This window comes from Acomys russatus, chromosome 10, assembly GCF_903995435.1.
Source record: "Acomys russatus chromosome 10, mAcoRus1.1, whole genome shotgun sequence".
NCBI lineage: Eukaryota > Metazoa > Chordata > Mammalia > Rodentia > Muridae > Acomys > Acomys russatus.
Genome location: NC_067146.1, coordinates 56,067,666 through 56,081,742, shown reverse-complemented (window position 1 = coordinate 56,081,742; position 14,077 = coordinate 56,067,666). Strand labels below are relative to the sequence as shown.

General features: G+C 41.5%; 1 protein-coding gene across 7 annotated transcripts in view; it reads right to left on the bottom strand.

Annotated features, from left to right (window-relative positions):
* Nucleotides 1–14,077, bottom strand: part of Rbm33 (RNA binding motif protein 33) — a 99,757-nt gene that overhangs the window by 17,348 nt on the left and 68,332 nt on the right. For 6 of the 7 annotated variants that reach the window (XM_051152216.1, XM_051152217.1, XM_051152221.1 and 3 more), the window contains 5 exons: nucleotides 13,015–13,147; nucleotides 12,360–12,703; nucleotides 11,063–11,377; nucleotides 9,374–9,661; nucleotides 5,277–5,936 (listed from right to left, as the gene is read on the bottom strand). In XM_051152216.1, coding sequence (XP_051008173.1) covers nucleotides 5,277–5,936; nucleotides 9,374–9,661; nucleotides 11,063–11,377; nucleotides 12,360–12,703; nucleotides 13,015–13,147 — 1,740 coding nt within the window. Of the gene's footprint in view, nucleotides 1–1,995; nucleotides 2,076–5,276; nucleotides 5,937–9,373; nucleotides 9,662–11,062; nucleotides 11,378–12,359; nucleotides 12,704–13,014; nucleotides 13,148–14,077 lie in introns of those variants that run through there. The other variant, XM_051152222.1, reaches the window with a different exon arrangement.

Below are 14,077 nucleotides of genomic sequence, written 5' to 3'. Positions count from 1 at the left end.
AACCTCAGCAATATAGGGCAAATCTGCACAGTCAACCAAGGACAGGTTCCCTCTGTGGCTAGTCTGCCAAACACAAACCACCTCAAACTCCTCAGGAGAAAGCACAAGATAGATGTGAAAAGCAGCACAGGCCACAAAAGTGACCGGCTTTACTCTTTAAAAATGTCAAGGCAAGGAACAAAGACCAAGGGCCAGCTCCAGACTAAAAGAAGAGAAACCAAAGAAGTGACTCTGGGTAAGGGCCCAGGCCAGGCTGATGTACTGCTGCAAGCAGCTCCGGCCTTAGGCAACACACTGTGCCTCCAACATTTTCATAAACCATGTGAGGAAGACAGAGGGATCGACCATGAGTGAACACTAAAAGACAAAGAGGCAGCACGTAGGGATGGAGGACTAAATGCAGCAAGATAGAAGCACCTGGTCAATGTGGTAAAGGATCAAGGCCTCAAACTTTCTTTTTCATTGAAGATGTAACAAAACAAAGTTCAGTCTGGCCCACAGACAGAGGGACGCCTGGTGAGAATGACAAAGATGCATGTACTGTCCCTCTAAGATGGGGGAAGACATGGACAAATCACCCAACATCCCAACTGTCAGGCAATATCCTGACAAGCTTTAAACATAAATAAAAAGAGCCACGGCCAAACAGCTGGCTTTCCTGGAGGGGCAGGGTGTCCTGAGTTTCCTGCACTTCTCCAGGTGCCCATAAAACCAACAACTGTTTGCATTGTTTGCTGCCAAATTTCTAAATTTTTCATGACCTGGGTCAGGATAAAGTACCTGCCTGCTTTCCTGTACTTTCTTCCTTTAACCACAGGACAGTGTTAAGATGCTTGCTGAGCAACAACCATGTCCTACGGCACTATGCTGTGCTCTTCACTCTCTTCTAGGATCACAAAAGGGGACCAGGCCCTCATTTTACTGGTAAGCAAAGAAGTTCAATCAATCCAAGCCATCAAGGTCACTTACAGATGAACTAGGTACAATCTTTCATGAATCAGGAGAAGATGCAAGGCTTTCCTAGGCTCCCACTTGTTTTAATTGTTTGCTTCTGTGGTTAATTAGAGAATGACTGATAACCTCAGTAGTTCACAGTAAATAAATATTTATATCGCTTACCTCTGGTTTTTATTATTAAATAGGGCCTACTGCTTTGCTGTGTGGAGACTCAGTATGCTCCCCTGTGAAATGAGAACATGACTCTGTCAGCCTCATGGGCTACGTGGTGCATGTTTAGCACTGGACAAACAGCAGCTACCACAAATGCCAGCAGGAAGCACAGACCTCTTTAGGGGCTCAGGAACACGTTAATCTGCCAGCAGCTCTCTTCTAGAACTCTTCCTAGTAACCAGGTTAAGCCCATTTATAGGTAGGAAACTAAGAAGAGGAGGGAGCAGGGGAGGGCAAGGAAGGAAGGAAAGAAGGAAGAAAGGAAGAAAGGAAAAAGAAAGAAAGGATTGTTTAGTGTCCCAGAATCAGCAGGAATAAACAAGTACCCAAACATGGGTTTTTCTGCAGCCAAAGCTGGAAAGCTTCTATGTTATCAGATGACCATATAAGAGGGTAAGCTTGTAGCCCCTAGAAAGAGTGTCAGCTCTGTGTGCTATGAAAATGAGTTTCAGAGCAGCCAATGCCACATATGATGCCAACAATAAGCCCTGTACAAAACTGCAGCATCTTCCTCCAGCCATCACAACTACACAAGGAGTAATTATCAAGAAATCATTTTTATGAAAGTCTTTAGAAATGTTTCTTGCTAGCACAATTAAATAGTTTTGATAAAGAGGATCCAAAGAGTTTCAATAAAGAGAATCAACATACAATAACTAGAAATTACTTTAAGACAAATGAATGAGAATGGCCATAAAGGTAACATAATCAAAGACATGACAAACCTAAAATCTAGTGTCTTGGACTCAGGCTTTCCAATCTTTCACAAAATCCAGTTTTGTTTCATTTTTGTAAATGCTAAGAAAGCCAGGTATGGTGGCATACCTTTAATTCTTGCATCTGGTCGAACAGGCAGGAACATCAGGAATTCAAACTACATAGCAAGCTCAGGGCTACATGGGACTCTGTCTCAAAAGACAAAACAAATCATGCAAAGATGAATGATTTAATTTTTAAATGAGCTATGGAAGACAAGAGATACCCACTGTGATCCACAGAAGCCTCACAGGTTGTAAGTCACTCACAGAAGCCCAAAGAAGTTGAGGCATTCCCATCTGGTATGAAGAAAAGAAGAGCTGGCTACAGGCAAGCACAGAGGCAAGTTCTTGAGTAGTGCTGGTCAGAGAGTGACTACCAGAAGGAAGAGGCTCCTGAGCACTTTAGATTTAGTCATATAAATTTTGGGTTAGACAAAGTAAAGGAGGCAACTATTAGGAAGCCTGTGCTCACTTCTGCCCTATAATTAAAAAAAAAAAAAAAAAAAACTTTTTCCAATGGTCAGCCCTGAAAAATACAAGTAACATTATACAGAATGAACATATTGCAGTTATTTATTTAGGAATACACGCACACATACTAATTAAAGCAGTCGTTCTCAACCTGTAAGCCATGACTTCTGGGTATAGTTAAATGACCTTTACACAGGGGTCGCCTAAGACCACTGGAAAACATATTTATAATACAATTCATAACAGTAGCAAAATTACAGTTATGAAGTAGCAACGAAAATAATCTTATGGTTAAAGGTCACCACAACATGAACTGTAGTAAAGGTTCACAGCATTAGGAAGGTTGAGAGCCAACTGAACTAAAGAAAAAGAGGCTATAAATTTGAAAGACAGAAAGTTGGGGGTACTAGATGGAAGGGTTTGGAGAGGCGAAGGGAAAATGTAAATGACATATAATCTCAAACAATGAAACACACACACACACACACACATAAGAGATGATATATAGTGCATGCCTGCAATCCAAGCATGCAAGAGGCTGGGGTTTGAGGCCACCCTGGGAAACGGTAAGAAACTATCCCCTCACAAAGGAATAAAAAATTAAAAAAAAAAAAAAAAAACCACACCAGACTAGGTTTTCCTTAAGAAACTCACATTATACTTTCACTCCATGAGAAGTCAAGAGCTCCTACCAAAATGAAATTCAACCAGTAATGAAACGTCATAGTTCAAACAATGAATTGGAAAATTCTAAACAATGAAGAGATGCCATGTTACAAGCTTTCCTCCTCTCATCCCCAGGTAGCCGAACTGTGGTGCCTGGCTCAGGGTAGACTCACAGTTAAGATTCTCAGGGGTAGAGCACGACCTCAGCCCAGCATGATGCCAGTGTCCAGAAGAAGACAACTGTGGCTGATACCTAGTAGCAATTAGGGACCATGATAAAAGTCAAATAAATGTGACAGCACTTGATGCTGGGACACACAGCTTCTTACATTTTGCACTGTCCTATTTAGGCACATTTTGCAACTGACCCACAATTATGTGTTCTCTTAAAAATAACTCCTATCCACTAGGGGGTAGGGGGTAGGGGGTAGGGGGTAGGGGGTAGGGGGTAGGGGGTAGGGGGTGGGGGGTGGGGGGTGGGGGGTGGGGGTGGGGGTGGGGGTGGGGGGTAGGGGGTAGGGGGTGGGGGTGGGGGTGGGGGGTAGGGGGTGGGGGTGGGTGTGTGTGTGTGTGTGTGTGTGTGTGTGTCTGTCTCACTGGGGAAATACTATTTACCCGAGGAAAAAAAGCAAACTCCATCAGAGACTCATCAGGTTAGTCAAAGTGGCCAACACAGCATTAGAGAGCTGCGGGAAATGCTTAGCAGTATCAGCACAGAGTCAAAAAAAAAAACAAAAAACAAAAAACAAAAAACAGGTTAGAACCTGTTCCAAAGCACCTGACTGGTGGTTACAGAAGTGTAAAATTCCAAAGACTGTTTTTCCTATTTGTTGTGAAGTTAGCTGCATGAGTGGAGTAAGATCACATATAAATGTCATATTAAATATGATTTAGCTTTGTTTTTACATCGGAACAGACAGATAACTTTAAGTAAATACAGCTTTTCTTTGAAAGGATGTTTTCTAGTCTAAATGCCTCTGTGGGTAGATACCTAACTTCTATGGCAACTTTCAGGAGCAGAGAGCCTACACAGCTCTTCCCATCAGTGGGGAAGTTCTATTCCCATCAGTGGACATCTTCTCTTGAGCTTTTAACACAGACTAATATCTCGTTTAAAATAAGGCCCAAAGCTAAGAAGCCACTGTACAAATACATGAGCATTTACTATGCCACTGAACACAGCAGCTTCATGTGTTATATGTGACATGAGGAAAACATTCAGATGACCACTGAGTAGTCTACATAAGTAATTTTACTCGCCATTATTCTATAGAAGTGGGAGAGATTCTCTTTTCTGTCTCCATGCACTCAGCTAAGTGACAAGCAAACCACATGGCACTTCACATCCCTAGGGGCATTGCTTTCCTCCACGGAAGCAATCGTCTTATAGGTCCTTTCCTTTTTGACATAAAAATTTTGTACCTTTAGTCAATCACTACAATTGGTTCCCACTTCCCCAATTTACAATGTCAAATGCATACAATAGAAATCACCGTTGTGTTACAGAGCATAGCAAATACATGGACAATAGCAACTGCTTTAGAATTCACTATAATTAAGGCAACAGATATTAATTATGCACTGTAGCAAAGATCATACAACTGGAAGAAGTCAAGTATCTAGCACCTTCTTCATGGAGACTGTATTCTAGAGTGTTGAGCTTATCCGACCATAGTACAAATGGCACTTCCTGTGTTTCACTGAAAACCACCCTGAAGGAGTGGGTCTGAAACCACGTGAGATGACATGTTTTCAAAACAGAATTTCTCTTTAAAACACAACCGGGGAAAGGGTCTTGAGAACAAGTATAATAGTCCATTCTGCTTAAAAGTGGGTCCATTCCCCTCTCAACACATATGCTCACTGACCCTACAGCTACAAACAACTATCATGTGTTTATATTTTTGTTTGTTTGCTGGATTATGAGAAATCTGTTTATTACACTGTTGAATTGCTTTAAAAAAAAAAAAGCTAAAACTGAGAAAAGTGTAGCTGCAGGATGTCACAGTGGTCTTTCACTAGACTCCTAACAGCTGATACAAATCTGGGTTCAGACAGAAGCAGAAGTTGAATGACAGTCTTCATACCAATCTTGAGGTTTGGCTAATCTCCATGATTCTACCAGAGGCCAGGTTCAACTCTTTTTGTGCAGACTAAAACCCTCTAAGGCAAACAAATTTACAGAGAAATGCATAAAATTTGTCAACTTACCCCTCCAGACAACTTAATCACCCTGACCTTGGAGCTGACATGTGGCCCATCTCCACCACCTCCACTGTTGACCCTATGCATGACAGTCCTCTTCACCCCTGGTTTGGTGTCCTGAGGCCGGCCCTGGAGAGATGTCACTCTGGCTGCCTGTGGGGAGTGGGGGGTCTCCTCCACTTCTATAGGTTTGACCTGGAGGACTTTGTGTGGCAGTTGTCGCAGATGCTTCAGTGGTCTCACGGGCTGTGCTTGATGCTGCATGTTAGCCCCAGGTGGGACAAAGTTCACTGTTTTGGGCTGAACATTAGAAATGGTGACATCCTGGTTTTTAACAAGAAGTCTCGTTTTCACATTCTGCCTGCACTGTGCTCCTGGAAAGGGCAACAATGGGTTACCATTGGTGGGCGATGGTGTAGCTGCCAGCTCCTCTTGCTCCATGGGGGTCTGTGAACCATAGATCTGCTGCTGCTGTTGCTGTTGCTGCTGCTGCTGCTGCTGTTGCTGCTGCTGCTGTTGTGCAAGTCTTTCCAGTAACTCCTTCTTTCTGGCACCAGCCTGCTGCTGCCTTCGTAACTCCTTCTGCTTCAGGATTTCTTCTCTCAGGCGCTTCTGCTCCTCTATCTTTAAGCGATATAACCTTGTCTCTTCATCTTCATCAGGGAACTAAAATCGGAAAACATGGTTCACTTTGCTTTTACATTGTCAGGGTGGCCATTCCAAACAAATGAGTTTCTCCCAAACCTTTCAATTCACTACTTCAAAGAAAGCATTCAAAACTCTGCTTAATAAGAAGTGTAACTCTTTCCTCGGGGGAGGGGGAAATTACATAGCTAAACCTAATTTGGAGAATCTTATCAGAATATTAAAAGTGAAATAATGTAAATTTCTACTCATTTACAAGTTTGAAACCAATTAAACTATTCATTTAAGATATCAAAATATGTTTGGAATAGGAATGGCAACAGTCATGAGTCCCTGCTGTCACATGGGCTTTATCTGGTTCTTCTCTGACAAACCAACAAAAGGTGGGGTGTAAATGACCTGAAAGGCCCTGATTAGAACTATTGATTTTTCGTACAGAATTTTCAGCCTGATCTCAAACTCATTTGTCACAGAATAATTGGTTATAATGAACAGCACAAGTCAATCTTTCTGACCTTGAACTCACACTCCCTCCTCAGAATCAAAATGCTGCCAATCGCAGTATTGGAATATTAATAGTAAGACTCAAAATACACTCAAAGTCTTTACAGAGAGTTCCTTTCAAAAGCCTAGTAAATTTTTTCACTAAAGAATCCAATGAAGAAAGCTTATAATTTAAAAATAATGTTCTAGAAAATCACCTATCTATAGTCTTTACAGGAGTATAAGATTCAATCAATATAGGATCACCTAATTACAAATCTCACCTATCTTGCATAAATCTCAAGAATTAGAAATAAACGGCTGGAGATATGGCCCAGCAATTAGAGCACTGGCTGTTCTTTCAGAAGACCCAGCTTCAATTCTCAGCACCCTCATGGCAGCTCATATCTGCCTGTAACTCCAGTTCAAGGGCTTCTGACACCCTCATACAGATATACATGCAGGCAAAAACACCAATGCACAATAAAATAAAATGTTTAAAAACAATTAGTAGAAACATTAAGACAAGCACAGAGCTGAAGAGTTGAGTGGGCACCCTGTGGACTTCTTGTTGAATGTCAAAGTCTTGGGTACATTTCAAACAAAACTAAAGGTGGTTACTCCAGCAGGCACAATGAGTAAGAAAGCCACAGTCCAATAGGAAACAATGCAGCTGTCAACAGCAGGACCCTTATGCACAGTTTCCTAACATAGGAATTTGATGCCTAGGCAGTCAAGAAAGGGTTAAAGTGGGTTCAGAGATATAGATTAGAAACAAACAAACAAACAAACAAACAAACTTAGATTTATCCTTTACCAATACCAACTAAATAAATCTAAGTTACTAAGTCACCTTTGGCAAAGCAAAATAAATACTTTTTTTCTTTTTTTCTTTCTTTCTTTCTTTTTTTTTTTAAAGAAGAAGAAAATATAGTCTGGTTCCATTTATATATACCAAAAACAAACAAAAAACCCGAGACAAAAAACAAAACAAAACAAAACAAAAAACCAACTAAACTAAAACAAATAAGGCATTCAACCTATACTACTGCAACTTACCAACTTTGTATTTTACTTTCATAAGTATTGTTTTTAAAATTACATGTATTATCTGTGGGCCCGGCTAGCAATCAATTAAGACACAGACACTTGCTTTATTTTAAGATAGCCTTAGGTAACCTGGGGCAGAGCAGATCTCAATCCTCTAAATTACCTCCCATAGTGGGGCAGGCATGGGATCCCTGCCTCAATCCCATGCCATCTGCTTCTAATAACTTCTATCAAGCTACCTCCCATCTATAATCCCATATACTTGTTAATGTTCTTTATCTGGGCTGGATTCTCCATCCACGCCGCCGGCCATGTGCTTTTCTTCCAGCTAACTCATGACGGCCTTCCTCTCTTCACTTTAAGTCTTTCTCCTTCCTCCTCCTGGCAGTCTTTCTTTTTCCCCTCTCTCCTAGCCCCACCTATCTCCTTCCCTGTCCAAGTGGGATGGCTTTTTATTAAGCAAAAGGTGGGTCAGACAGCAAGCAGTAATTAGCATCAAAATACCTCAGATTATCCCAACACATAAGTTATCTGCCTGTAGTAAATTTACAGAAGAATTCCTGGCAAGTCTAAAACACAATGAGTAAAATTGGCTGGTTGTTCCTGTCCTTACATTATTATGTAAGAAATGTGTATGTGAACCAGACTGAACATACAAGCTCTAGGCTAGCTATATAAACCAAAGGCTTTATCAAATGTTTACCAAAGAATCATTTTCGTGTGTGTGTGTTGAGACTGAACATAGGGCCTTGTGAATTTGGACAAATGTTCTACCACTGAACTATATACAATCTTAATCTCATTTTTTTTTTTAAATTTTTGAGAAAGCTCTACGTTATCCAGACGGGCCTTGAACTATTCATTTTCTTACTTCATTTAGCCTTTAGAGTAGCTAAGATTACAAAGGTGCAATCCAAGACCGAGCTCACAAAGACCTCTTTATAAACCATTCCATTCTAGTCCATAAATCCACATTTTCTTTTACACACTGATTATGAAACTCACAATCACTTTTTAAATAACAGTTTATTAAATGACATCCAAAAACATTCTGACTTCATAATTTTGACGTGATACGATTAAAACTATCATAATCACTTATCAGAAGAAAACCTGAATGACAAAAACCTAATTAAGAGATTAAAAGTGTTAACTGGATTTTAGAAAGGATGAATTTCCTAAATTTTTACTTAAGGAAATGCTTCATGCTATTATTACACTGAATAATATAACAGCCAGCTAAAGTCACACTGCTTCATTACACTCAACATGGATTGTACGTGTTTAAATAATTCCATGCACTTGGCTGTGCCCAGCTCCCAGGTGTACCCTATCTTATTTCATCCTCATCTAACAGGTAAGAAAGTTGAGGTTAGTGAGAGGCAAGGACCTTAAAATTAAAGATCATGTAAAACACTGACCCACCTATTACCCTATACCTATGTTAAATTACCAACTATAAGTAAGGCCACAGACCCACCTGGTTTTTTGAGTATAATTTTACTGGTACTGCACACATCTGTCATAAACCACCTTGTGCCACAATGGCAGAGGTGAGTAATTATAATGGGCTAGAACATTTATAGAATTTGGGACCTTTAAAGAAAACATCTATTAAGCCTGGGTATATATTGATTCAATATAACAGTAGCTATACAAATATTCTGAAGATTTAGTATCATAAACCAGTGACAATGTCAGAGTACATGCACACTCTAAGGAACGAAAATACAAGCTGCTCAAGTGCTCAGCCACTGACCTATGTTCCCAACATTAAGATAGATCTTTCATGAACATGTCTATTGAGCTAAAAGAAGAATGCACCTGGGGGACTAAATGAGCAAAGTTTCGGGATGAGTAAACTAAGCAGAACATATTGAGGCTCTCTATTCCAGAATAGACATGTCCCCAGAAGGAGGTCCTACCTCTGGTTCTGCTTTTGCTTCTTCCTTAGGCTGAGCCCCAGGACTAAGTGGCTTGGTTTTAGCATCAGTCTTTCCCTGTGAGTTCCTGGAAGCCACCACAGCCCTACAGGGTGGAGATGTGTTGACAATGGGCTTCACCTGAGCTGCAGGTGTAGAGGAGCAGCGATTACCACTCATTTCTAATACATGTGAAGGTGCTATGGGGAGTTCACGAAGATTACTGTTTCTGGGAGCAGTGGGTTGCATCTGCTGCATGGGCCGTTTGCTTATATTCTGAGATGCTGCGTTCTGTCACAAAAAGAAAGACAAGTTTATTAGTAAGTAAACCACAAGGGACCTCTGTCATCAGTAACTTTCTTCTTTTCTGAGAGGTAGATTCCTTACTCTTTGGCAAATACTTTTTATGTGTAAGTGTTGCTGTGTACCCTGATACTTAGGATTCAGTTCCATAAAGACACAGCTTCCATTTATAAAAGTCAAACCCAATGGTTTTTTTTTTTTTTTCCCAGTATATGGACTAACATTTTTAACAGAATTCTGGGCAACAACAAAACAAACCAACAAAGAAACAAACAAAACCTCCTTCTGGCTGTCTCAAGGACCCAACTGTATCAATGGTACATTGTTTCTACTTCTCCAAAGTTTAAAATGGAAAAGGAGACCCTAAAACTGTGTTTCCTGTAAACAGCTTTCTGGAGGAGAAAGGTGTAACAAAGTTCTATCACAAAAGAGTCTTGGTTACTTTCCCCAGGCATACTTGGAAAAGAACCCACACATCAAGAGTCAGCGGTGACTGAGTTTCTGCTTTTACCTTAACAAGGAAACTCAGTCACAAATGCCTCTATCTAGAAATACCCTTAATGCTTTCATCGGACTCATATTAAGATATTAAGAGGCAGCTGGGTGTTGTGGTGCATGCCTGTAATCCCAGCACTCAGGGAGGTAGAGGCAGTCTGATTGCTGTGAGTTCGAGGCCAGCCTGGTCTACAAAGCGAGTCCAGGACGGCCAAGGCTACACAGAAAAACCTTGTCTTGAGGGGGTGAAAAAAAAAAAGACATAAAGAGGCAAGGTTAGGAAAACAGGTTCAAAACAGCTCAGTGACCTGCTCCAACTATGAGGATAAAGGTACAAGACTAAGAGGAAGACTTATAAACAGGAATTCTGCTAGCAACATTATGTTTTGTCCTGAAAGAAAGTAACATCAGTTACTCATGGAGGATAAGGCAATAGCAGCTACATTTCACTATCATAGCAACTTACTACTTCCCAGTTCCTTTCAATGCATCCCAAGACCCACACTTGCTAACCATAGGTAAAATGTAGCACCACAAACAAATGCAAGTTAACTTCCTACAACTGAATGTAAGCTCTTATTCAGTGCCCACATAGGCAGATAATCTCTATCAAGAGCTAGGCCCCTTGTTCTGGAGAAATGACTCAACAGTACTGTCTAACCACTACAGAAAACTCAAATACATCAAAGTAAATACTAACATAGCCTTTAAGGCTCAAAAAGGGTAAATTAATATCTATAGCTCAATTTTTTTTCTGCAAAGTGCTCTAAAAAATGATTATAGTTTTACTTTGGAAAGTATACTGTATATTTATTAATTTAAAAAGCTTTAAAATCATCTAAGCAGAAATTATGTTCCATAAGTCCTGCAAGTCAAGCCACATCTAGTACTCACATGCCGTAGCCCCTGGCGTGGGGTGCACTGCATCCGACTGCTGTTGGGCTGAGGTTGGGCAGTCTGAACATGCGGCCTGAACTGCGGCTGAGACATGGGCATCAGAGGAGGAGGAGGAGCAGAAAGGTGGTGGTGATGCTGGTGCTGCTGTGGCTGATGCTGAGGGGGAGGCTGATGCTGTGGGGGAGGCTGGTGGGGAGGCTGGAGGGGAGGCTGAAGGGGTGGCTGGTGCTGGTGATGCTGCGGCTGCTGCTGGGGCTGCTGCGGCTGGGGCTGTGGTTGATGAGGTGGCGGCAGTGGAGGATGCAAGGGTCCCTTCCATCCCAAAGAAAGAGAAAAAGAGCTTACAAACAGACGTGTAAGAGAGATTCCAACCCAATGGTTTCCTTAAAACCCTCAGCAAGAGAAGAAACCCAGGTAGAGAACTAACAGCATCATAAATGCAGCAAACCTTTCCATCCCTAAAACATATGCAAAATCATAAAAGCCAGCCCCCCACAGCATGCTCAGGTAGTGCAACGACAGTCCACTAGACGAGAAAGACCCAAGGAAAAAAGTATGGGCACAAGGACACATGGCCAGAGGAAGACTTTGGGTTCCCTAGGACTGGAGTTACAGATAGCTGTGAGCCATCACATAGGTGCTGGGGATTGAACCCCATCCTCTGGAAAGGCAGCAAATGCTCTTAATGACTGAGCCATCTCTCTAGCCCCTAATACACATTCTTATATCTCCTATGTATCCATATAGATGAGAGAAGTGTACTATTGCCAGCTCTCTCTCTACCCCCACCACCACCCCCGACTTGGGTACACACCTCACACAAGTGCTGTAATTAAGGAATACCACAATACCTTCATAGTAAGGTAAATACTTGTACTGGCCAGTAAACACCTACCAGCAGAGGGCGCACAAACCTGTCATATCCAGAGAGAAACTGAACATGGCCTTTTCCCCTCCCTAGCAGGAACATGATACTGGGGAAGTACTATATAAGATAAGCAAACACTCCATAGGTAACACTTTAATGTTAGTAGTCTTACATCCCCAAGAGTGACAAAGTTTGGCTCCCAGAAAATGAGAAGCACTTTTTCCACATTCCCTAGTATTAAGGAAGTAAACAATATGGTCAAGAAAGCTGGCTGTAACAAGCAGTATACTTAGGACTACTACTCATGTCCTCTATATAATCATAAGTTAGCAGAAACAATTAAAACCTAAAACTTCCCTTTCATAAAACACAAAGGCTCAGCACCATACAGACATGGTCTCCTTCAAGGCTGGTTCATGAGCATACCTGAAGGTTAGGCTGTGCGTGTGTAGGCAGGAACGGCTGTCCTGGGCTGGGGAGGAAAGGCTGTCTAGGAGGAATGAAAGGCCTGGCAGTTGCTGAGCCTGGCTGGCTGAAGTGTAGGATCCCCACTGGGCCTGGGGGCTGCAGGGCTGGTCTTACAGGCCTCTCTCTAGGGAACACTGGCTGCTGTCCTTGCTGATTAAATGCTGGTCCAGGCTGTGTAAATGGTAAAGGATTCTGAGTGGGGACAGGATGGCTGCTGTTCAGGAGCGTGGGAGGAGGTGGCGGTGGAGGAGGACTTCGCTGTTCCAGAAAAAGATGACTGGGGAACCTTGGTTCACCTGAAACTGAACAGTAACACAGCATTGCCTTCAAGTTAGGAAGACCACACTTCTTAGATAAGCATTCTCAGGAACCACCTCCCTATTCCCAGATGTTAGCAGTGGGTTGTTTGCTATAAACCTCTCTTTCTTTGTACAGGAATGTCATATTTCAGATCAAATTACTGCTTAATTTTAGCCACTGAAATGACTGGTATAATCATTAAAACACATCTTCTAGTGGGAAGTAAAGTGTGTTTTAGCAGTAACTGCACAGGTCCACTATTCAATGCAGTTTCTGTCACCTCATCTTATGCTCATGATATCCTTTCACGTACCTCCCAAAAAGAAAGGGTCCCGTTCCTGAGGTGGGGGTGGGGCTCTCCATTGGTCCTGGAGAGGAAGTCGAGGTGGCTGGTTAAAACTGCTGGGAACAGGTCCAGGTGTGTGCTGTGGAAATTCTGGAGGGCCCTAAAGAACAATGGAAAACAGCATGTCGCTTTCAGAATATACACATAATCCCAAACTATGGCCAACCTACTTCTTTCTGTTGCCTCCCAACATATGCACATGTATGAAGATAAACACCTATGTAAAAATGTAAATGACATTATATAAAAAGTGACTGTGCCATAATAAAACAGTCAAAAGTCAAGGCATCAAAAATTAATTCAGGATTTTAACATTAGTAGAGAGCCATAGCACTGTTCCAAGACTTACTCCAATCTACACAACTGTTGGTCTTCATTCCCCTATGTCCAAAAGACTAGAAATGTCTCTTTTGGACAATCATGGCATTTGTTTTGCCAAAGATGCTATTCTTTGTTATCTACTTAATACAACCTTTAAGCTGCAGCTATGAAGCAAATTTACTTCAAAAGGAGAAAAAAAATCAATTTGTACCTTGACAAAGATTAGCAACCTCTGAGATAACAGAAAAACATGAATGTTTAAGAATCAGAAAAACATGAATGTTTAAGAATCAAATTACTAAAAGTGAAATAAAATACAGTTGATTCTCCTGGGTGAAAACAACTTATATTTGGGATGAGTTATAGCTCGGTGGTGAAGTGTTCCTCTGCCAAAGTGAGGCACTAGGTTCAATATCCAGCAGCAAAGAAAACCAAACTAACCAACAAACTAGAGCACTTCCCAGTAAAGTACTTTACTAGTAGAACTGAGAGAGGTTAAAGGCAAAGGCAAACAGCTTCATTCCCTTGTCCTTTAGAGTACTCACTGAGACAGGTAACCTACTATGCTAGTATCTAAGGAACTGCTAATCAAAGAAGCAGAGGCCACCAACTGCTCCAAAAGAAAATAATAAATATCAAAGTCTTTTCACTTAGTATCACCTCATCCATGGGAAATGACCCAGTATTTCTCAACTCTTAAAAATGGAGC